General features: G+C 39.9%; 1 protein-coding gene and 1 pseudogene across 8 annotated transcripts in view; one reads left to right on the forward strand and one right to left on the reverse strand.

Moving 5' to 3' along the window:
- Window positions 1-24252, forward strand: part of DIDO1 (death inducer-obliterator 1) — a 72076-nt gene that overhangs the window by 11210 nt on the left and 36614 nt on the right. For 2 of the 8 annotated variants that reach the window (XM_061631037.1, XM_061631038.1), the window contains 7 exons: window positions 6425-6607; window positions 7835-8039; window positions 10963-11052; window positions 12105-12978; window positions 16398-16716; window positions 18604-18810; window positions 19899-20124. In XM_061631037.1, the coding sequence (XP_061487021.1) occupies window positions 6440-6607; window positions 7835-8039; window positions 10963-11052; window positions 12105-12978; window positions 16398-16716; window positions 18604-18810; window positions 19899-20124 (2089 nt within the window). In that variant the 5' untranslated portion in view covers window positions 6425-6439. Of the gene's footprint in view, window positions 1-6424; window positions 6608-7834; window positions 8040-10962; window positions 11053-12104; window positions 12979-16397; window positions 16717-18603; window positions 18811-19898; window positions 20125-21072; window positions 21759-21788; window positions 23971-24252 lie in introns of those variants that run through there. The other 6 variants (XM_061631039.1, XM_061631041.1, XM_061631043.1 and 3 more) reach the window with 5 other exon arrangements.
- Window positions 9025-9746, reverse strand: LOC133386463 (exosome complex component MTR3-like; annotated as a pseudogene).

Raw genomic sequence — 24252 nt, forward strand, 5'->3', positions numbered from 1 at the left:
TCCCAGCCAGCATGGCCACTGGATTGGGCTGATGGGAGTTGTAGTTCAAAAAAAGTAACTTTTCCAAGCTCTGAACTATCCCCAACAGATGTCTGTCCAGAGGGAGATTGCAATAATTCTGCAGGCTGTACACTAGACTCATGTTTTAATATGGCATGTGTATAACTGCATATAATATATTTTTTTATTAATACTCAGTTTTAAACACTAGTGAAATTAATCATTCAGGAGAAACAAAAATATTGCTGGCATTTCTGATGTGCTTATGTGACATCGTAAGAGAAATTCCTTGAAGTGTGGTGTCATTGTGCTATTGTAGTGTCAAAAGACAGGATGTTAAGGACTGAGATGTCAGAATAGCTTACATAATTGAATATTTCATCAGAAATTTTCATTGCTCCTTTTTGCCCTTTCCTATACTAGCTCTGTGTCAAGTAATGTGACTCTTGATGATTGACAATTTTTCCTATGTACTCCCTGATAAACAATTTAAGATTTTACTAAGTGATGAGTATCTGTTTGCATTTGGTGTCTTCTACTATCCTCTCCCCCCAGTTTTTCAGTTCGCTACAATGCATTTTTGGTTTGCCTGCACGGGGTTTTTCCAATAAGGCTACCTTTAATTTCTATCTTCATGCATTGACAAATCATATTTACTGAAATTCTTGTAAACATGTCTAGCTTTTTCCTATTTGGAAAGAAACAAATGTTTGCTGATCTTTGAGGTAGGTTGAAACTTTGTGAGAGACAGGTACATGATATGAGAGATAAGATCAGCTGTGGACACATTCAGCTAACTGAGAAGGTTGAACACTCAGAGTTTTTATCTTTGGAGATCCACTGCTCAATGTTGTTGTGGAAAAGAATATATAGAAAGAAAGGGATAAGGAATTTGGGTAGCTTGGTTGGTGGCTCTTTTCTTCAGCCTGTATTATTCCAAGATCTTAGATGGAATGTAAATAGTGATGTATTTCAAAGAAGTCGATAGCTGGTATAGCGAAATATGGTTATATTATGATCATAATGGACCTGAAGAAATAACATTGTGAATGGAGATAATAGGCAGATATTCAAAACTACTTCTGATTTTATTAAAAGGAGTGCTCCAGTGACTAATGAGGGATGAGTTATAGTATATCTGTAACATTATAAAAATTAGACACTTGTTTCTAAGCCATTCCAGGACTTGGTTTACTATGTGTTTTGTTCTGAATAGACATGTATACAGAAACACTTTGTGTTAGTAATTCTCACAACTAATACTAAGGGAAACTACCTTCTCATTGCTTAATAATTCCCCTTTCTTTGTGTGAGCCTCAGTCACCATTTGGGTACAGTTTTATAACTGTGGTGTCTCCTGTAATACGTTGACATTCTCAGCTTACTTCTGGTGCTTTATTGTTGAGGTACTCTTTGCAAACCCTGAAAAACAAGCAAGTTGTGAAGATGTTAGGGTGTGCTGCTTTCTGTTACGCAGTTGGGCTAGAAAGAGCAGAATCATTAGATTTCTAATGTTTTATGTGCTGAAAAATAGTTTTTTTTTTAAGTTATAAATACTGCACGCAGTTGTAATTATATTGTAACATGAGATGTTTTGATAATGGTAGCACCTACTGGCAATTTTGTAAACTGATAATTCATTTAGTGCTATTTGATGTGATTCTTCTTTCTCCCTTTTTATATTGATTTAATGGTTATGAAAGGCAATCTGGTATTTCTGTCACATTACTTTCAAAACAGCTGCCCATCTACTGCTGTGCCAGGTTCAAGGTCCTTGTATTAATTTACAAAGCTCTGAACAACTTAGGTCCAGAATACCGTAGGAACCACCTGAACCTTTATATCCCAGCTCAATCACTGAGATCATCTGTATTATTGGCTGTCCACCAAGTTGGAGAGGCTGATTTGATAATAGCAAGAAATTGAGCCTTTAGTGTCATCACCCCAGTCATGTGGAATGCTGTGCTGCTAGAGATTCAGTAGGCACCTTTTGTTTTGACTGTCAGACACCTGCTGAAGACTTTTCTGTGCTGCCAGGCTTATGCAGGCAATTCAGAAGACATCTTTCTGCAATAGTTTTAGTGATTTCTAATTTTATTTTTTTTACGTAGCTTTATTGTGTGCATATACATATGTATATGATGGCTGTAAACAGCTTTGATATTTTTTATGAATAGTGGTATATATATTTTTTTGTAAATAACTAAATAAAATAACAATGTGACCTAAAAAGATCATGTTCCAAATAATTGCAGCTAGGTCCACATTCCCAACCTTTGGACTTTGGTTCTTGACACCTGTCTGTCTGTCTGTCTCTCTCTCTCTCTCTCCCTCCCCCCCGGTGCTATATGGCAGATCACCTTTGAAACTAATGTTTCAAATGTAGTTTGAGATATGTGGGATGGGGTCTGCTATTCAAAGGGGAAAAAACCAAATTCTAATGCAGTCTTTTAAGCATATCAAAGTAACTCTTGCTATCCCAGCTGTGAAGTGATTCTCTTTCTGAGAAACACACATTTGTAAAGACTTTCAATACAATTTACAGGATTTTTCTTAAAGTCAGATTTTCAGTCTCTCAAAAAATGCTGAACATGAAATCAATGTTTAATATAAATGTTCTAAAACCTACAATTTCGTAGTCCATGGACCTTTATAGAATATAGAGAGTTCAAATAAAGAACTGAGGCAGGGTAAGGAAATATGACCTCTGACTTCAGTATTTTTATTATTACTACTGCCATGGATTGTGAGTTATAATAGGTGCTAGGATCCAGGGAGTGCCATCCTGTAAGCAGGGTCACGACTAAGCCTTCCTCTTTCAGCAAGCCTTTTAAATAAAGACCTTATTCCAGGCTGCATCTGTGTTGAAATTAGTTTTAAGATGTTTTTAAAGATTTGTAAAAAAAATATTTAAAGATGTTTTCAGATGTTCTTAGTGTGTTGTCATTTGTTTGCCACCCTGGACTCCTGGGAGGAAGGGCGGAATACAAATTGAATAATCATAACAACCAGATCAACTTGTGTGATCTTGTGCTCATATATTAGGCTATGTCACTATCTGAACTCATTGCAGTGTGTCTATTTCTCAAATTTATGTTAAGATGGTGGGCAGTATCCAACTAACTCGTTGTGTCAGCACAAGAATTTATGCTTCTGTTAAGGAAGCTTAACCCTCTCTCCTCCCTCTGTGCATGCCTTACACCCTCCCCAAATTTGCTCTGGAGGGTTGGGGGAAACCCCAGAACAGATTTAACCAAAAAGTATGACACGTATTCTATCTCATGGAGAAAGCGTTCACAATTCTCTTCACTTATCCCCTCCCCATAGTCTCTACGCAGTTACAATTCTGTAGTACTAAAGATCATAATCAAAGGTTCTGAAACATATTGCAACCCAATAAGTTTATTATTTATTTATTTATTTGATTTATATCCCGCCCTTTTGCCCAGTAGGAGCCCAGGGTGGCAAACAAAAGCACTAAAAACACCTTAAAACATCATAAAAACAGACTTTAAAATATATTAAAACATACTTAAGAACATATTTTAAAAGCTTTAAAAACTTTAAAAAAAAGTTTAAAACATATTAACAGGCAATTCCAACATAGACTCAGACTGAGATAAGGTCTTTATTTAAAAGGCTTGTTGAAAGAGGAAGGTCTTCAGTAGGTGCCAAAAAGATAACAGAGATGGCGCCTGTTGATACTGTTATAGGAACTTTTTAATTTTAGTATACCGGATAGCATACAAAAGTATGTAAGTTGTATTCATGTTCAGAAAAAATGTGTATTAAAAATGGAAAGCTACTTAAATCAACAGTTTAAATTTGTATCCTTTGGAGTGAATTAAATGAGGTGTTTAAAATCACCCCCCAATATTTTCAGATGTTACTGCTTGTCAGCTGCAGTAGAGGGGCTGAGCTGGCAAAGGCAGAAGGAAAATGTGGGTTGGCCAAGGTTGCTACTCCCTTTCAGATGTTTCTGTCGTAACTTGGCTGGCAGTGAAACATTCAACTCCTAGACTTGGATTATGAATCTGGTATTGCAGACATTGCAATCTTCAGTTCCGCTTTTAAAACTTGAAGTCATAATGCTCCCATTTGATGTAACTGCTTAATAGTTTTTTTGAATCTTGCAAATCCTGCCTCCATAGGCTATGTGTACGCAGGTCAGGATCCAGAGTGCCTGATGGGGAATTTCCTCCACAAGACTTGAGGGCTCACTTTAGACTGTGACCCCATGCCACCAGAACTTGGGGGAATTTTTTGAAGCCGTGTTTAGAAGAGGCAATTGGCTTCACATGTAGGGGTATGTGCATGCACTGTACACACACATATATACACAACATTTATAATGCCAGCTGTTACTATGGCCATGAATTTATTAGTAGTAGTATTAATATTTAGCAGAAAGAACTAGAAAATATTTTCAAGTTAGTGAAAAATTTCTACTAGATGGCTGTAGAAGCAGGCTAGAGATGTGACTGAAGCATGAAGAATAGAGCTTGCAGTGTTTTGTGAAGAGCCTAGGATGAGATCTCCTGATTTGGCATTTTAAAGTGATCATTCTCTAGGTGAGTGGGCAGTGCTGGAGTTGAAGTCTACCTTCTATTTGGAGTTCTGTGTATACAAGTACATATTGAGAATTCTAATGACACCTATGTGGCTGGATCTATCCAATTCATATCCAACAGCCCCCTCTCAGATGTGTTTATATGTAGTTAGTAAATTTTACTGCTGCAAAGTCTTAACCTCAAATGAACGTTACGTTTGGAAGAGACCATTTTTCCCCTACTGGAGTTTAATAACATGAGTGGCTGAACTTTTAATGCTTTTGGGATGGTTAATGATGCTAGTTACCCTCCCTTCTTTAATACAGTGTATTAGAGAACAGCCACAAAGAACAAGGAAGGCAAAGATTCACGTAACTCAGATATAATTTCGGAAGGAAATGCTACTCAAACATTGCTGTTAAAACTAGTTTGATAACATGCATTTTGACTCAGACGTAGATTTAAAATTCTAGGTGCAATTCTGGCCGTTCAGTGCTACCTTACTATAAATATATAGTTACTGTACAGAAATGTGTTAAAGATGAAGAGCTCTTCCCAAAAGCTTACTAGCTAAACTTCCTTGATCAGCCTTTGTTTTATTTATATAAAAATATGATTGGACAGTACAAAGATACCACGTGTACGGTATTCTTTGCAATACATTAGCTTGTTGGTGGTAGATTTTTACCCATATTGCAAACCATTAAAAAAAATCTATTTCACAATGTTCTTGCTGGTCTTACAGTTTCAGCGATGAGATTACTATTTAGTTTTTTTAGCTATCAATATTTAAAACTAAAGCCCACCTGTTTGCCATGTTATGTTTAAGAAACTTTCTGGGCTTGATTTACTTCATATGAATTTGGTGTCCTTACATCAAGGGAGTTCCACAGGCCTGTTTTTTCTCTCCTCCCAGCAAAACAAGCCCAGGCAATGTAAGGGGGCATTGCCAGGGATGGAAAACCTGTGCATGCCTCCCATTTCCAGCTAGTCTTCAGACTCTTCCTTGTACAAATTACTAATAGTCTGAGAGTGAGTAAATTGATGGCACCTGAAAGAGGGGCTGGATTGGGGATATTGCTGACATGTATGTAAGACTATAAGAAGAGCTTTGCTTGTTTCAGACCCAAGGGCCTATCTAGTCCATCATCCTGTCCCCCACCATGGCGAATCAGGTGCCTGTGGCAAGCCCACAAGCAGGATTTGAACTCAATAGCTCCCTCTTGCTTTGTTTCCCAGCAACTGGTGTTCAGAGATATGCTGCCTCTGATCCTGGAAGTACTATATAGCCATCATGACTAGTACCCATTGATAGCCTTACCCTTAACGAATGTCTAATCCCCTTTTGAAAGCTGTGTATAAGTAGACCTTTTGCTTCTTGCAGTGCTGTTTGTGTGCTGCCTGTGCTCTTGCTTTGGAAAAGATGGACAGAAATGGACTCTGTTAAGTCTTGTGTGGTTCATCCACACATAACAGCTATGCCTGCTCAACTGGATTGGGCCTATAGTTAACATATATTATATCACCTTGTTCCATAGTAGAGTAAAATTATAGTGTATTCTCCAATGCACTGGAGAACTTTGAGCAAAAGAAAGTGAACAAATGGTATTCCGACTGCTCTTTATGCTTAAGTAATGCCTGATTACATTTTGAAAGAAACCAAATACATTAGGAGTTTGTGTATAATACATGTGTGTTCCTTGCATAATAGCCAATTTTTCAGTCATCTAATTGGTGGGGTATGACTTTTAGTATTATTAAAATGTAAGCTACTGATTAGGCTTTTAGTTTTGCTTTAGAATTAAAGGGAGTACTTTTTTTTAGAATTGAACAAGAAGTGATTAGCCGATTTCTTTCCCTCTTCCTTCTGGCAGATCTTTTAAAATTGCATGATGTGTGATGAGTTGGAAATTCTTAACAGGGAGATTGAGAGGTTATTACAAGGCAGCATCGTGGAAGGAAGCTCTTTAAACTCAGAATCTCTTCAACCATCAAGCTCTGATTCCTGGGATCTAGCCACTGCTTCAGGCAATGAAGCACAAGGCAGTTTAGTAAAGGTATCAAATACCTTAATGTTGTTATAGGGCTCACATAATAATGTGTCATATCACAGTTAACTTTACATGTATAGTATTTAGAAAGCCATCCAGGATAAATGTTGACCCTCCTTATCTATAAGCAGTGTTTTATTTATTTATTTATTACATTTATATACCGCCCCATAGCCGAAGCTCTCTGGGCAGTTTTAATGTTGCTATAAAGGTTGACACAATTCAAGGAGGAATATTTTGACAGCTAGTGCCCTATTGCAGCTGAGAGATACATCTCAAAAGGCTATAGTAATTTTCCCTGAAGTAGCCAAATAATAAGGCTTAAAATGCAATTTTAGTGAATAATTATCCTTTTGTATCTAGCAAAATATTGAGGGCATAAATAAATGAGATAATAGAAGTATGTTAGGTTTTTCTATATAGCTACTGTGTGAATTTTTAGGTATCTGCTGTGTTTGAAGATATTGCTCTAGCCATCTTGGCCATGTTTATTTCAAACCTCAAAGCTGCTCTTTGTTTTCTATGCTTAACATATGTAATTGACGCAGTATTTAAAGTGCTATCCCTTTAAATGAGAAGGGGCAGAATCTTCAGGCTTTTGACTTCTGGTGGTTAGGATTTGTCAGTTGGGCAAAACACTGTGCGTATCAGTGATGGATAGAGAGGACCTGACAGCAGTAGCTCTATAATGAAATCCCCATAAGTAAGAAATTGAAACAAGAGAATGCTTCAATCATTGAAGATATTTTAAAACTCCTTAACAGCACATAGCTTGTTCTTAAAATATACTACTGAACAGGAACACCCATATTTTATGGTAGGGTGAACATTTCACAGTCAGTTTTATATGTAAGGACTTTTTTTTCTTTTGCAAATACTTGTTCTATGATCTTTACAAGGACCTCTGAAGAAATCCAAGTCAGTGTGTAAGGACTTTGAAGCTGGTAAATTACCTTGGTACTGTTTGATTTAAAAAGACATCTGCCCAATTCCCTTCCTATTAAAATACTGATGAGACAAAATGTTGAAGATTTTTGTCAAGTGTAGCATTCATAAATGGTTAATACTTAATGGGTTCCATCCTGCCTATAATGTAATGAAATTACCCCTTTTAAAAATACACTGGTGGAGGTTTTAATAATTTAGTTTGTTAGTGTGAACAAGATCTCTTACTTCAAATAGGTGAGAGGTAATGCACACAAACAAAGATTTAAATACACTTTTTTGTAACAGGCAGCCATATCAAGTGGAGGATTGCTGGTTTCGGAGTCATCAGGATGGCATCAGGATGAACATTGTGCTTCTGACTTCTCCAGATCAGCCTGTGCTGTAGGGATTAAGCTGAGTGGCTCTGATTTGTTTCTGCCCTCCAGTGGTAATTCCTTTGGTTTAAGTCAAGAGGGAGGAAAAATACTGGCAACCTCTAGTACTGTGTCAGGTAAAAGCATTTAAAGGATACTGGAGACTGTTCTGTATCTTTTCCTTTTTCTAGAAATTGTGATACATCTTCTGTACTCTTAACCTTTCTTCACCTTCCAAGGTAAACATGTATATTAAGATCTTAATTATGTGTTGTGTTCTATTGTATTGCAGTCTCTTTTCTTCAGAATTCCATAGTAAAGTCCGTCTAGCTCTGTCTTCATTATCCTATGACACTGTATCAAATAACATGTGCATGGAGTTTGGTGCTCAGAGCACGGGACTAGGTTGATTATTATGCAGGGATCAGTTGTCTGAAGAAATTCAGTTCTAAAAAGGTGGAAGACCAACTCTGTGATCTTGCTTATGAGCAGAATAAATTATAGAAACAATGTTATGGCACCATTCTATGTGATTGCTGATCCAAATGTTTGGCACTCTGAAGGCAAGATTGTGTAGGGCTGTTGGACTCATTTTCCTGCTGTTTCATAGGACAAAAGCCATAGGCCCCCATCTAGAGAAGTTCTCCAAGATCTTGTGCAGGAGTCTTCCCTGGCTTTGCTATCTCAGGAGGTCTTTTAATGGAAGGTGCTCTGTAGTGCTATATGGGGGTGACTGGTGAAGAACATAGAAAGTCTCAATAAGCATGAAAAATCTAGGAAGGCAGACTTACAGAGCTGTGTATGATCTACTTGGCAGGCTTCTTATTCAGACAATACTCATGGAGTATAAACAGTTAATGGAGTGGAAAGCTACAGTGCTAGTGAGGTATATGGTAACAGTTTCTCTGCTGGGAACAGCAGAACTTAGGTCATAGGTGGAAGGGAGACTGGTTAGTGTCAGGCCCGCCCTTAGTATGTGCGGGGCCTGGGGCAAAAGCATAGTTTTCCCCCACACACATTCTCTCTCTCTCTCTCTATTATATATATATATATATATATATATATATATATAGAGAGAGAGAGAGAGAGAGAGAGAGAGAGAGAGAGAGAGAGAGATTTTATTTACGAATATATTTGGCGCAGCAGCGGGTAAAGGCGCTGGCAGCCACTGAGCCCCAGACGTACGGCTTGAGCCCATCTGTTGGGGGGGGGCTGCCCTTGCCGCTGCCCAGTAGCCCGGCCACCTGGTTGAGAGAGGGCAGGAGTGTCACAGAGAGACGGGCAGCGGCAGTGCTCTCCTTGCGCTCTGTGGGCTGCAGCAGCCACTCTCCCCCGAGGGCCCCGGCGTCCGGCAGAGAGCGCAGGCCACCACGAGGTTGTAGAGTTCAATGCCCTCGTCGGCGAGGGCCAGCGTCGAACCACCGTCTTGCAGGAGGCGCACTTACTTCCAGCTGTGCCCGGGGGTAGTGCACCAAGTGCACGGCTGGCTCCAGCGCTTCTTGCAGCGCCAAGGCCAGTTTGGGCTCCCGCTTGCTGGGCCGGATGCGGGCTCCACGCCTGGAGAAGGGTGCCTGGCTGAACTCGCACACCAGCCAGCTGCGGGGCTCGCTGGAGATACTTGCTCCGGCACTGCCTGCTTTGCACGACCCAGCCATGGTGCACAGTATGTAGGCTGAGCCTTTGGATTGGCTCAGCAGCCCTACGCAGGCAAACAGAGGCTGCAGGGCCGACGGATCCTGGCTGGCCTCTGCCGCCTTTTCACCATCCTTGGTTCCAGTGGGCACGAACAACAGCGGTGTCTGGGACTCCTCCGGACCAGGCACTCGCCTGTGGTTGAGCGGCATGGCCTCCGCTTGTGGTACGCCTGGCCGCAAAGTGTGGGGGCCAGGGCAACTGCCCTGCTTCCCAGTGCATAGGGCGGTACTGGTTAGTGTTTGCATCTATTCAGATTATCTCAGAACTTTTTCTAGCAAAAAGTATGCGCATGCAGCTGACACAAAACAAAAGGAGACACTATAGGGTAGTACATTGGTGGTAAGTATTTAGGCAATGTGGAGTTAAGTCAGAGCCTCCGTGGTATGGGGAGGGGACAGTTAGAAGTATGTTGTGTTCAGCTGCAGTACGTTTAGTACTGTTAACACAATGCACCCTTACTGTTTCTGTCAGATGCCAATTGTGGAAGTGGGGAGAAAGCAGGTGTGGGAATGTTTCAGTAAGTGTGTGCTTTAATTCTGTATGCAGTCCCCTTCACATTATATTTAATGTAACAGATAGCATTTGTCTGATTCCAAATAGGCTAAATTAAACATAATAATGCATTGTTAGGAAGTTGCCTTACCCTGAGTCAGACTGTTGGTCCATTCATTTAGCTCAGTATTGTTGACAGTGACCGGCAACAGCTCTTCAGAGTTTCAGACAGAGGTCTTTCAAAACTCTACATGGAGATGCCAGGGATTGAGCCTTGAGCCTTTTTGCATGCAAAACATGTGTTGTACTACTGAATTGTGGCCTTCCGTATTCAAAATATGTGCTGGCTGTAGGGCCAGTATTTAATTTATTGGGGTTCTGATTTTTTAATATTAATGACTTAACATCAGCTGTCAAAAATCAGAGATGGGGAACTTCAGCCTGGGAGCTAAATAAGGCCCTCCAGGCCTCACTATCTGACCCTTAGAACTCTTCCCAGGACATACCCATTACTGGCCCTGGTTCACAACCCGTGTTTTTGCCTATCTGGAATGTAGCCTTGATATCTGATAATGCCTGTAGCTTGCCTGGATGGAGGATAGAGAGGTGTGTGTATAGAAACTACCATGATGCACACAAAATGTACATTAGTTGCTCTGCCCACTCTTGTGGCTGTCCCCACCCACCACTGGCATGTGGCCCTTGGAAGATTGCCCAGAAGGGAATATGGTCCTCAGGCTGAAAAATGGTTCCCCACCCCTGATCTATATATTTGCACCAAAACTATAATTTCTACTGGGAAAGCCTTTTCATTGTTTATACATTTCAAAGTAGATTAGTGCTGTAAATCTTTTATTATGTTCTTTTTTTCAGGAGTGACATTTGAGAACAGTAGTATGGAAGAGGAGAATTTAGAATCTGTGGCACTGGAGTCTGAATCTAATATGGAAAACACTTCTCTTGGTAAATTATTTTGTTTAGGAAAATGTATAACTTAATAAAAGCTTCTAATCATAATTATTTCTGTTACTGATGTTTAGGTCATGAGTGCTGTTATTTATGCGCCAAAACTGCACCACTCATTCACAAGAAAGAGGTTTTAGAAGGCTTGGGGTTTGAAAGTTTGCAGAAGTACAAAAGGTTTTTTGTTTGGGAAGGGGCATCCAATGAGGACTGAGCATGTGCAGCGGTCACAGAATGCTGACTGACTGCCGGGGTGGTGGAATGGAGTAGATGGAATCTCAGGCGCAAGCCCTTGACACTGCAGCATTTTGTTAAAGGTCCTGTTTGTATAAAATATCACTAATAATAGTATTCATTAACTTGCTCTTAAAAGTAACTTCACTTTTAAGAATCTGAATTCATATGCTGCAGTTACAGAGAGCAGGTAATGGTATCTCTTGTGCTTGGGGATAACTCTTACTCAGTATGAGTCAGCCTTCCCCAACCTGAAGCCTTCCAGATATTTTGGACTACAATTCCCACCTATCCTAGCCAGCATGGTTGCGCTGGTTGGTGTTGATGGGAGTTACAGTCCAAAACATCTGTAGGATACCAGGTTGGGAAAGACTGTTCCAGGTCAACAGACAAGTGGCTAGTTGTACGTGCGAGTTCATAACCCTTGAGCAGATTTATAGATAGTAGACAAGCAGCAGTTATATGCCTTCTATTGATCTTGATCATTGCTGCCACCTACCCATTGCTAGGAGAGGCAGCTGCCATAATGGTGTGCTTAGTGTCATGATGCTAATGTCACTGCACTCTTAATGTCTCTTAAGCCTGAAAGAGAAGAGGTGCAAAAAACCCAAGGTGTAATGGAGAGGGAAGACTCTACTATAACTTTATATTTTGGTTAGTAGAAACTTTCAGTAGAAGTATGTTTTTGCTCAAATGTTCAAAACTGTAACATATACAGGAAGAAGTGTAAAACGTCATGTTAACTGTTCATGGGAAGGAAATTTTAAAATGCACATTTAAAATATGCAATTTCTTGTATAATTTCTCTTCAACATCAGCTTTGGATGACAAAGATGAACAAAGTAATGAGGATGAACAAAAAGCAATTAAGCCCACAAGTAAGGAGTTCAAGAAAACATGGGGGTTTCGAAGAACTACAATTGCAAAGCGTGAAGGTTTAGGGGATGCAGAAATGGACATTGCTGAACAGTCATCTCCCCAGCAGCAAAGCCTGGCTCTTCGGCGTAGTGGGCGACAGCCGAAACGCACTGAGCGGGTAGAAGAATTTCTTACAACCGTAAGGCGCAGAGGGAGAAAGATTCTTCCCACAGCTCTTGAGGACTTGAGCGAGCCAGCATCGTGCCATGTTACTGACATTGAAACTGCTTCTGAAGGCAGTGTGGAAAGCATGCCAGATGTGAAAGTCATGGCTCAGAAGTGTCGCTCCAAGGACAGTAAGGATCAGTCAGCTGGGAAAGGCCGAGCCACTAAAGAGCATGACTATGAGGAAGGGGAGGAGGAGACATCTGACAGTGATAGTGATGGGTTAACACTGAAAGAACTGCAGAACCGTTTAAGAAAGAAACGGGGGGAGCAGAAACCTACAGAACTAACTCTGAAAGAGTTACAGAATCGCCTCAGGAAAAAACATCAAGAACAAAATCCTACCGAGACAGTTGATGTCCAAGCCGGCAACCAAATTAAGCCTGAAATACCTGAAAAGCAAGAATCAGAAAGTATAGACAATACTGAGACTGGAGATCAGTTAGCTGTCTCCCAAGACATTACTGAAGCAATTCAGGCTAAGAAAGAAATAAAATCTACTGTGCAGACCAGTGATGAACCTGAAGAATCCAAAAAGAGGAAATCTGAGTCTGAGGTTTATGATCCTAGTACTCTGTACTGTATCTGTCAACAGCCTCACAACAACAGGTATTCTTTACAAACAATTTTTTCAAACTAATTTCTAAAATAGTTACACCAGTCAGGTAAAACCTTTATTTAGGAAGTTGGGTTCTTAAGAGCTTTGAAAGTTCAAATGTTAATGTGTTATTTGTTAATTAAAGATGAAAAAGACAGTTTTGAATTTTCTGATCTTAGTGTCAGAATGTATAATGTACAGGGAATTTTTAGAGAGGTTTCAAATTTTATTTATTTATTATTTGTTTAGTTTGTATCCTGCCGTTCCTCCCAGCAGGAGCCCAGGGTGACAAACAAAGCGCTAAAAACACTTTAAAACACCATAAAAACAGATCTTAAAATACATTAAAAGAAAGCAGTGTTAAAAACATTTAAAAAACAACAACAACTTTAAAAAAGGGTTAAAAACAAAACATATTAAATTTTTGTACTGTATTGAGGGACAAGGGAGATTGTTGAATGGGGATGAGAAAGCATGCATATGAAACTTTCAAACAACCTTTTGTTTTATGTGTTTGTATGAATATTAATAACACACAATGTTAAATTCAGCTGCTGTGCTTCCACAGGGCCTTTTGACACAGTTTCATATCCATGTATCACTATTGTTCTATCCTGGTAGCCTGTGAGGTACAGAAGAGTTAAGGGTAGATAGATCCCCATGGTCAAAACTGTTAGGGAAGGAGAAACTAGAGGGAAATTGCTGCTTGAATCTTCAGGAAGAGAAAAGACAGTCATGGGAAGGTTTATTATCCCTGAGTAGGCTATAGGTAATGAAGGTGGCAAAGAAAGACAATTGTATATGGGCACAGTGGCAGAGTCATGTGTAGGGCCAAAAATAATGTGGAATTGTCGCATTTACTAAGACATTTTGGGCATGTAATTCTGAAAAGAAAAAAGGAGATGGGATATTGAAGTAACTTTTAGTTTGATTTTATATATTTATTTTATTAAATTTATATCCTGCCTTTCCTCCCAGAAGGAGCCTAGGATAGCAAACAAAAACACTAAATGTACTGTAAAAGATCTTTTTTTTTTAAACCCCTTTAAAACATGTTAAAACAAAACATCTTAAAAACAACATCCAAAAAACAATTTTTAAATCATCTTAGAAAGCAATTCCAGCAGTTTCAGACTGGGATAAACTCTCTACTTAAGAGTTGTTGAAAGAGGAAAGTGTTCAGTAGACACCAAAAAGATAACAGCAATGGTGCCTGTCTAATATTTAAGGGGAGGGAATTCCAAAGGGTAGGTGCCACAACACTAAAGGTCCACTTCCTATGTTGTGCAGAACAGACCTGATAAGATGGTATCTGCAGGAGGCTCTCACCTGCAGGGCCCAGTGATCGACTGGGTATATAAGGGGTAAGACAATCTTGAGACAGTCCCATGGTCATCTTGGAGGCCATGAACTCAGGAGCCAGAACGCTAGAGACAGCCTCAGCATGGACATTGAAATCACCCAGGACTATTTTTCAGGGCCCCTCCAGTGCCACAGCCAAGATGGCCTCTGCCAGCTTGGTCAGAGAAGCTGCAGGGCAGCAGGGTGGTTGGTACACCAGCAGCAACCCTAGTTTACTGTCTCCTTGGCCTGACTCCAGGTGCAGGCCCTCACAGTTAGCTCTAAGACAGAGTGGTTTTCTGGTGACAGATGGAAGTTCTGTAGACCACAGCAACCCCTCCCCATTCCTGCAGCCTGTGCTAGTGTTGCATGGAGTATCCAGGTGGGCAAAGCTGGGTCAGATCATCTCCTCCCAGCTCACCCACCCAGGTCTCAGTAATGCACACCAAATTGGTACCCTCATCCATGATCAAATCATGGATGAGTGTGATTTTGTTGTGTACCAATTTGGCATTAAACAACAACATACACAGGCCGGTGGGCACAGCAGATGAGTAATCAGGAACCCATGGGAGAAGTGGGAGTGAGGAACAAGGCATAGATAACCTTGCTCTCGTGTTCCATAATAGCCTATCACCTCCCCATGGCTATGCTTCCTCTACCCATGATCACTGAAATTGGGGATGACATCACTCATGTCCCTCCTTCCCAAGGTTCCTCCTAAGCATGTCATACAAACAATACCAGCCCAGTATGCTTCTGAGAGAATTGGCAACAATATTACTAGGACTACACCACCTTTTCACACGGCACATCTACTCTCCCCCCCCCCCTCGGTGTCACATCCAGAGAGGGCTAGCGTTCTGCCAGTTGTAGACTCTCTGAAGGCATCTGGCAACTTTCTCCTATCACACAGTTCACTGCACACGTGCTCGCCCTGCGCAGGAACCAAACATACTCCTTACCTCCCCACTACCAATCTCCTCTAGATTGGTTTTATAAAGGGGGGTTAGTGCCCTCGCAGTCAAGGTTCCCCAAGGGACAACTCCCTTTTGTGTCACCCCTGCTGGCAGCAGACCCACCGCCCAAGGGCTTTTATGCCCCCTGACATACAGATGTGGAATCTTTTCTTTTTACTGCTGCCTTAGGGCTCAAACCAACTTGCATTTACACTGGGCTGAGCGTAGTTGGATGTGGCAGGTCTCCAGCTGAGCTGGCTGGGTACCAGCTCAGCTGGGCTACACTGATGTAAGTCCCTCAGCCCAGCAATCCCAACTTGCCTATATTAGTGGTTGTAGTAGAATATTATGTAACTAATTTTATTGGCTAGATATGATTGTAATAAGACATGGGGCTCCTGGTTCCAGCTCTGTCACTGAATGTACAAATGTCACTGGTGAAAAAGAGTGCCTTTTACCAGTTTGGTAAGAGAGCCTTGGCTATTCCTGTTTCAGGATAGCTTTACCACAGTTGTCCATGCATTAGTAACCTCATGGTTGAATTATTGCAATGCACTCTATGTGGGGCTACCTTTGAGGTTTGTCTGGAGGTGCAGAATGCTGCAGCTACATTGCTTGTGGGGACAAACTGCCACCAGCATGTAACACCTTGCTTGCAGGATTTGCACTGGCTGCCAGTCTGCTACTGGGCTAAGTTCAGGGTATTGGTACCAATATATAAGGCCTTCTGTAGCTCAGGAACAGGTTACTTGAGGCACTGCCTTACCCTACATACGCAGTGGTCTACGAGAGAGTTTTTCCTGTAAGTTCTCGAGATCTCAAGTAACTTGGAGCATGGCTTTCAGTGTGGTTGTCCCTGTTCTGTGGAATAGCATTCCTGTTGAGATAATGACAGGTGCCCACTATCTGCACTTTCTGGTAACAATTTATGATATTTCCCAACTGGATGTATTCGTTTCTGTCATGAGTGTCTCCTGTCTTTGGTGTGCTTAACTGTTTTTTGCTCTTTTTAATGTACATCACCTTGAGACTATTATGGGAGGATAATGATGATGATGACAACGTTGCTTGTGGAAAACTCAAGTAATATACATTATTGATGTATTTTTGCTAACACTTTCCTTTTTTAGGTTTATGATTTGTTGTGATAGATGTGAGGAATGGTTTCATGGGGACTGCGTAGGGATTTCAGAGGCCCGTGGCCGACTCTTGGAAAGGAATGGGGAGGACTATATCTGCCCAAATTGCACCATTCTGCAGGTGCAAGATGAGACACTTATGGAAACAGACCAACAGGAAACCATGTTGGGACAGGTAACAGGTGATGGCACAGAGCTTACAAGCATAGGAACTGTTGAACAGAAGTCCATTGAAGACCAAGGAATCAAGGGTCGGATTGAAAAAGCCGCAAATCCCAGTGGAAAGAAAAAACTCAAAATATTTCAACCAGTGAGTATTGAAACTATTTAGTTTGAATTTGTAGTGGCATTAGGCTATGTGTGTTTCTAGTGCAAGTATTCTGGTTCAGAATTGAAGTGAAGTAAACTGTCATCCTTGGTATAGTCTTATTTTGTATTTCTGGTATGTTAGCCATCACACCACCAAAATCCAGTTACTCTATTTGGTTAATCAATTACACTTAGTGAATCAGGATACTAATATTTTTTTTGAAAGGCTCATATATCTTAGGAGAGGAAATGCAAGAAGTCTTTCACTCATTAAATTTAAGTGTCATTAATTTTTTTAGAGATAACATTAACGTTTTCTCCTTTCTCCCAATTTTTTATCCCCTTAAGTAACTTCTTGCACAATTATCTGTCATACGTACAATGCAAGAAGGAAAGAGTGGGGTGAGGCAACAGCATATTTATATGATAGTCATATAGCAGCCCCCCCCCACTCCTCATAACTATCACAACTCTAGTTTCAATAAGTGATGACTTATCCCTATCAACCATATCTTTTGAGTCTTATGTTTCACACGTTTTAAGAATTGGGATCAGATTCTTAAAATTGTTTGCTGTGAAAGCACTACTGGTTTGCTAATCTCAAAGTTGCTAATTTTTACTTCAGTTTCTATATGCCAGGGGCCCTCCAGATGTTGGTCTGCAACTTCCATTATCCCCATGGGGCTGATGGATGCCGAAGTCCAAGAACATCTGGAGGATCAACGCTCCCCACCCCTACTATATTATTTCCATTTCTGTTGATCTAATTCTTAGAGTTCATTAGACATTACTAGAGAGTTCTGATATTTATATTAACTATAAAAAGTAGTGTGCCATCTTCTAAATCTAGATATTATAGTTCTCGTGTGAAATCTACTTTGTACTTTTTAAAATGAGTTATAAAATTAACCAGCATAATTGTTGTGAGATGCGGTTTTAAAGCAGATTTTCTCCACATTTGGTGATAAAGCAGATACATCACCATATTCTGGAGGGATTTTTTTATTGTAATAGACAAATTATGCAAATTGCACTTCATCCTCTGTGACCTATTGAGACATAAAAGCTCCATGAATAAAACTTATTATGAACTAATTTGAAACTTGGGATTCAAGACCTCCACCTGTTGTGGAATAGATAGTCAAAGTATGGAAAGCAGCAGAAATGGAAGAATTACAGAACAGAGTTGAGAGATGGGAGACCGGCCATGGATTATTTTGAAAGTGAGCAATGGGGCACAGGGGGCTACAAAAGGGGGGGTAATTGCCCCAAATCAAGTGAGAGGTCTCCCCTTTCCCTGTCTCCCTTCCACATTGTTCTGGAGAGGCCCCAGTCTTCCAAAGAGGCTTTTGGGAAGTACAGGTGGAGAAGAGGAGGGAAATGTTTCTGTGAACTTCCCTTCATTAACTTACGTTAGGATCCAAGCCCGTGAATCCACACGATTTGTCTGGATAACTGCTCACCGTATGAGAGGAATCCTCAGAGAAGGAAAAGTCAGATTCCGCATCCCCTTTGGCTAATGGAGGTTGTCACTGTGTCAAGACTTGTCTCACATGCCACCCTGCTCAGTCAAGACTGCCTCTTGGGTATTTCTAAAAAAGAGGTTTTCCAGCTCCAAAGCAAAATATAGGCAGGCATTTTAGAAAAACACCTGTAGGCTGCAGAATGAAAAGCTTCTTTTGCACATGAACAATTATGATAAAAGATAGAAGCAGATAAAAATAGAAGAGTAAACTGCCATTAAGAAAAACAATTCTGTAAAATATAATTGAGCTTTGTCAAAATACAAGACCGATTGGCTTTTAGCATAGTGTTTCAAAACCTTTCCAGTGTTGTGGATGTTAAATATTTTTTGCTTTGTTTTTCAATGTCTTGTACTCTTCTTCAGGTTGTTGAAGAGCCTGAAGCAGCCAATTGCATTGGCCCAGGGTGTTCTAATATGGCTCAGTCAGGTTCTGTATACTGTGGTCATGAATGCATTCTCAAACATGCTGCAGCCACCATGAAGTTTCTAAATGAAGGCAAAGAACAAAAGCCTAAAGAGAAAACCAAACTAAAAGTTGAACGAGCTGTTGTCCTAAAACCTCAGCCTCTGGTAAGTCTGGATTGGTTTTGAAGTAAATAGTCCATAACCATGCACAGAACTTGAGGGACAGACTTTTTAAACATAAACATTTGCATGGTAAAGGATTCAAATAATTCATCCAGTTGTACTGTAGGCTACCTTGATGGGATCTGTGAAATATCTTTATTCTGTGTAAGAACATAAGCTCTTGCTGGATCAGACCAAATGCCTATCTAATCCAGCATCCTGTCCTCACAGTGACCCACACTTTAGTTAGCTACAGTCACTCACTAAAGTATCAAAAACAGTAAAACACCAAACCAGTAACATTACTCGGCATCACTGGTGCACACAAAATTGGTGCCCCATTTGATCTTGCTAAGCTGATATAGTTATAATATCTGCATGCAGATATTTTGGCCTGTAAAACCTACATGAGAGCAGGCTAAACTCTACTTCACTGTTGCCCACCAACTCATGGAGGGCAAAGATCTGCTAGGTGATTAATGGTGCTGTTCATGATCATAGTAATAGCCTAGCCATCTGTTGTGCAAGAGAGAATGATTTTGGGAAACATTATCCCTATGAGCCACTTGCTCATGAGTGCACTAAGCACCTTCTTCTTCCCAGTTGTTCACCCACTTGTGGATGGCAAATGTCTGAAGTGGGAAGCCACATGTACTTGTGGAGCTCCCCACACAATTTAGAACCCCAGTTATGCAGGGTCCTAAAGAACACAGAGAGCTTCCATGGGTACAGGAAGTTCTTTGCTTCAGATCTTTTGCACCCAAGTTAATCTGTGGGGTAGCTGAACCTAAACTGCAAACCAGTGCTCAACCAACCTATGTGATTTACACTTGTTGGATGTGTATTGATACACTATTTTCTTTGTGTGTTTTGATCCCAGACTAGGTGTTAATTGGTATAATTGAGTTGCTAGGATTTACGCAGTGTCTGGAAGTCTGGTATATAGTTCCCACTTGAGAGATATAGAGTATGAAATTTTGTTGCATGAGATGTTATGTATTAGGGAACTATCTCAAACTGGCTCCTACCCCTGTGTTAAGATGACTTTATCATTGTAATGCTTAGTGATTAAGGTTCTACTGGTTACACAGGCAGGTACCAAACCTTTCTCCACACAGAAGAGACCGACTCCTGAAAAAAGAGAGATTATAATGAAGAAAACGGTGGTGGCAGCCCTAAAGACTGAAGCAAATACTCAGACAGTTGCTAAAGAGCCAACTTCAGAAAGCAGCACACCATCATGGGCAAGCGATCATAATTATAATGCAGTAAAGCCAGAAAAGACTCCTGCCATTTCATCATCACTGTTGTTCAAATGTATGTATTTCACAGGGATATTCCTCTGCAATCATTTACACTTTCCTTGAGTACCTTTCTGCTTTTGACCCTGTAAAATTAGAAGGGGGGTTTAATGGCTGGTCCTCCCATCTTCAAAGCGTTGCACACATACTTCTCAGGGAGTGTTTCAAGGTTCATACATAGAATTGACAACTTGGGGTTTGCCCTCAGGTTGTATAAAAATGGCACAAACATATACTTGCAGGTTAACATAACTGATATTCTTCATAGATCATAGCTATGTTCTAATAGAAGGTAGGTAATGATAAATATTATTCATTTTCTAAGTTCATGTAATGTACAGAGTGACTGTTGTATTTACTTTAATTTTAGTCGCTGTCTGCCTTTGCATTTTGAGTTGGGAATGTCAGGACTTCAAGGTTTCGAAACTATTTGAACAAATAATTTACATGCATACAGAAACACGTAGTTTTTAGCTATTTTCTTTTTGGGGAGTGATCCACCTTCCAATGAAATGACTTACATGAAATTGTGTCAAGGGCCAGCTTAAACCAGGATGCTTTCTTATCTATGAAAGCCATGTATCAGATAAGCACTCACCAAGGTAGAAAAACAGGAAGAGAATTATCACCTTGTATGTTATAACTTTGCAGTATTTTGGGAACATTCTTGGCATCTTGTTAGCTTATAAAGGTAAGTAAATTAATGCTATATACAATGCTGAAATTGTGGTTCATCTAGGACCTTTTACTGCCTTCATTTCAACAGCGTTGCAGTGTATGGTTTTGTTTTTCATTTATTGCATGGCAGAGGGTAAAAGTCTCAATGTTCAAATGTTAGAAATATATTTGTAAACTGATAAAAGTCTCTGCATAGGCAACATTTGAAAAGGCAAAACTATTACTTCTGATACTAAAATAACTCAATCCTCGTCCAACCTGTGTTTGCTTGATTAATACATCTTAGATTACCACTGGAAGATGGTTTTGGTGAAACCCTGGAGGAATGGAGTTCCAAGGCATGAGGAGAAGCCACCAAGTACTTCCTTGTGCCTGCCTTCATTTTTTTGGGTTCGGCCCACAAAGTAATGGTTTCTGCCTGACAATAGTAGCTAGGAGAAAGGCTTAGTTTCTAAGGCATGTGGAACTCAAACACGTTCATTTAAAAACCTGTGATAGGTTTGTTTCTCTTTGTCACTTTCATTAACTCAGCCAGCCTTTCAACCAATCTACAGAAGTTACTAATCCATCTGCCCACATTTCACTGTTAGTCACTTCTGGCATACCAGTGGCCTGCAAGAACCAGTTCTCTTCCAGTTTCCAAAATCCTACCTACCTAGTCACCCTCAAGAGTTTTTTACTGTGCCAGGCATGTGACTATTGAAAAGGCTAATCTCAAAAAATTCATATAAATCACACTTTAATTTGTGCAGTATCAAAATGTATTTTGTAAAATCCCATAACTAGAGAGGAAAGGTACAGTTGGAACTGTCTTTTTATTGTTGCTATTATGCTTGAAAATGGACATACTCAATTCAGTTTACATTTAGTGAAGAGTTTTCACCATCTCTAGAAGACACTCCAGCTTAAGGTAAGTTTTATGGAAGTCTTGAAATTATTTGTATCACTGCTAAACTATCAAATATATTTTTTTTCATTAAAATTGACTCCTTTCTCCTTCAGTGATGGAGGTTATCCGGGAGTGGTTATTCCTCCCACTTGCTTTGGAAGCAGCATTATGCAAGATTTGTATTCGTAAACTGATGCTTAGTCCTGGCACTGTGTGAGGTTGGGCATGTACAGAAGTCTTATTGATCATCACCTGATGGAGTAGGACTGGATCTCACATACATTACATGAAACGTCATTCATACTCTTTCTGATCTCTGAAAAACACTCTGATATTGTAGAGAGGGGTAAGCTCTACAGCATTAGAGGCATGCTCCATATTCTTCAACTACTCTTGCATCTCTTTGTACTCTCCTAAAGTAACATGCCACCTTTCTGCTCTGTACCTAAGGAAGGTCCTGATGATCCCATGCCGATGGGATGGTCTCTGTGCCCTGAAAAATGTCTTTTAACTTCATTGTAAACTTAAACTAGATGACAGGTATAGGGAACTTCTTGATTAGTTGTACTAGATTTCTTGCATAATAGTTCTTAGTTACTCTAGAGCAACAGCATACAGTTTGGTCCATTCTAGAGTTGCGCCCAGTACCAGCATCCAGCATATAGCGGGTCATTCTACATTTCAAGACAACCCAACACATGATAGTGCTGTTTTGGGAAAACATTAAATGGGAAGAATAAGGGAGAATGTTGGTGATATTGTATGCAGTGCTCTGGGCAAAACAAGAACACTAGAGAGGAAAAGGAACCACACGTTCCATAGGAATCAATAAGGGACTATGGGGAGGGAGTAGCATCAGCGTTCTGTGTCCCATTGCTGTGAATATAGTTAAAAAGTAATCCACATTTGCACACTTGTAAGAGAGGGTTGGGAATTGGCAGACCAGGTTCTCGATTTGGACTACCAATCTATGGCTAATGAACCATTACTGTAGTCACAGCTTCAGGGAGATTATTGAAGTACACAGGAGGGCAACCAGGTTCTGGATCCCACCATTCCTGTTAACTCTTCTATAATTGTTAACAAGTGTTCAGCCATTAGAGGCAATAATTTTGTTACTTAGAAAAAGAGTGGGACCCTCTCTTTAGAGCAATTTCTTTTGTTTTACATCTCTGAGGCAGGGCAGGCTGAGAGAGTGATTTCCTGGTGAATTTTTTAGTTGCACAGGGTTTTGAACCTGAGTTCCCAACTTCCAAACCCAACAGACTAGCTAATCTACAATGCTTGAATTTATTTGCTTCTCAATTTATAGCAAACAATATAGCATATTGAATATACAATCATATTGTGCTTTATGGGAGAAGTAGGATGAAAGGAGAATTTTAAAATTTTCAAAGATGCTCTAAGTACACAACTTCAACATTAAAAACACAGCCATAAACCACAATCTGTCTTTCTGTAATTATGTGTCTATTGTGTTAGTATTTTTGATGCAGCATTTTAATGCGGATCATTAGGGAATTGGGTAGGCTCTTACTTCACTTATTGTATCATTCTGAAGATACATGGTGTCATAATTGTCTTCCAGTCTTTAGATGGCTGCAGGACAAATGTAGTCACAAACAAAGAGTGTGGAATTGAATACCAAAATAATGGCGCAAAGTGTTTCAAGTGGTTGTAAGATTTTTTTTATTACAAAACCAACTAAATAAATCCCATTGATGAACCTTGTGCCACCTACTGGGCAGGAGAGAGATAACATTTCTTAATTTCTGTTGTCCTCAGCACTATGATTCTGACTGTCTAGAATCAAAACATCAACAGTAGGATTGAAAACTAATGTCATTTCAGCATACCAACTGCTTTTCCTATGCAATAATTGATAGGATTACTGGCTACAGTGAAAGTTTTCATGTACCGACTTTAAAACAATTTCCTTGTGACTTCTAATTTCTCTTTGTAAAACTAGGAAGTATAGGAGTAACGGGTTGAAAATGTATTGGCAGTAGAAAAATCAGTAATAGAATTAACAAAAATCAGATGAGTCCTTCAGAAGCAAAAGAGAAATTCACAGAATTTTTCTTTCAACAAAATAGCTAAGTTAGTATGGAGTTCCTAATCCAGCATATAGCTCAGTTTTTGTAATCTTAAATCAGGATTAGTCTTTAATGGAGAGGAAGGGGTGAAAGAAGTATACAAGTTTGTTTCAAAATGCTACAATGCACCACTAGGACTTCTAAATAGAATATGTCAACATAGGTGATTTTAGAGTTGTGATGCATTCAACACTGAAGATGTGGAGAGGTTGCTAATTTTTCTTTGGAAAAGTCTGTACCATGCATCTCAATTATTCTGATTTGTACTCTGTCAGAGTAGTGTGAGAGTGCTGTTATAAACTCCCTTTGTGAGGTAGAAGTAATTAACAGTAAGTAATTAGCAGTCTTCAGAATTACTTGGGGAGGAAAGAAGGCTAGCCAACATCTCAAGATGCAGAAAAATCATTAGAATTCCTACCTCTTTAGAGGAAGCATACCATGAATCTTTGTTCAAAATAATCCAAACTCCTTGAAGTTCAAG

The sequence above is a fragment of the Rhineura floridana genome, chromosome 6 (assembly GCF_030035675.1).
Source record: "Rhineura floridana isolate rRhiFlo1 chromosome 6, rRhiFlo1.hap2, whole genome shotgun sequence".
Classification (NCBI taxonomy): Eukaryota; Metazoa; Chordata; class Lepidosauria; order Squamata; family Rhineuridae; genus Rhineura; species Rhineura floridana.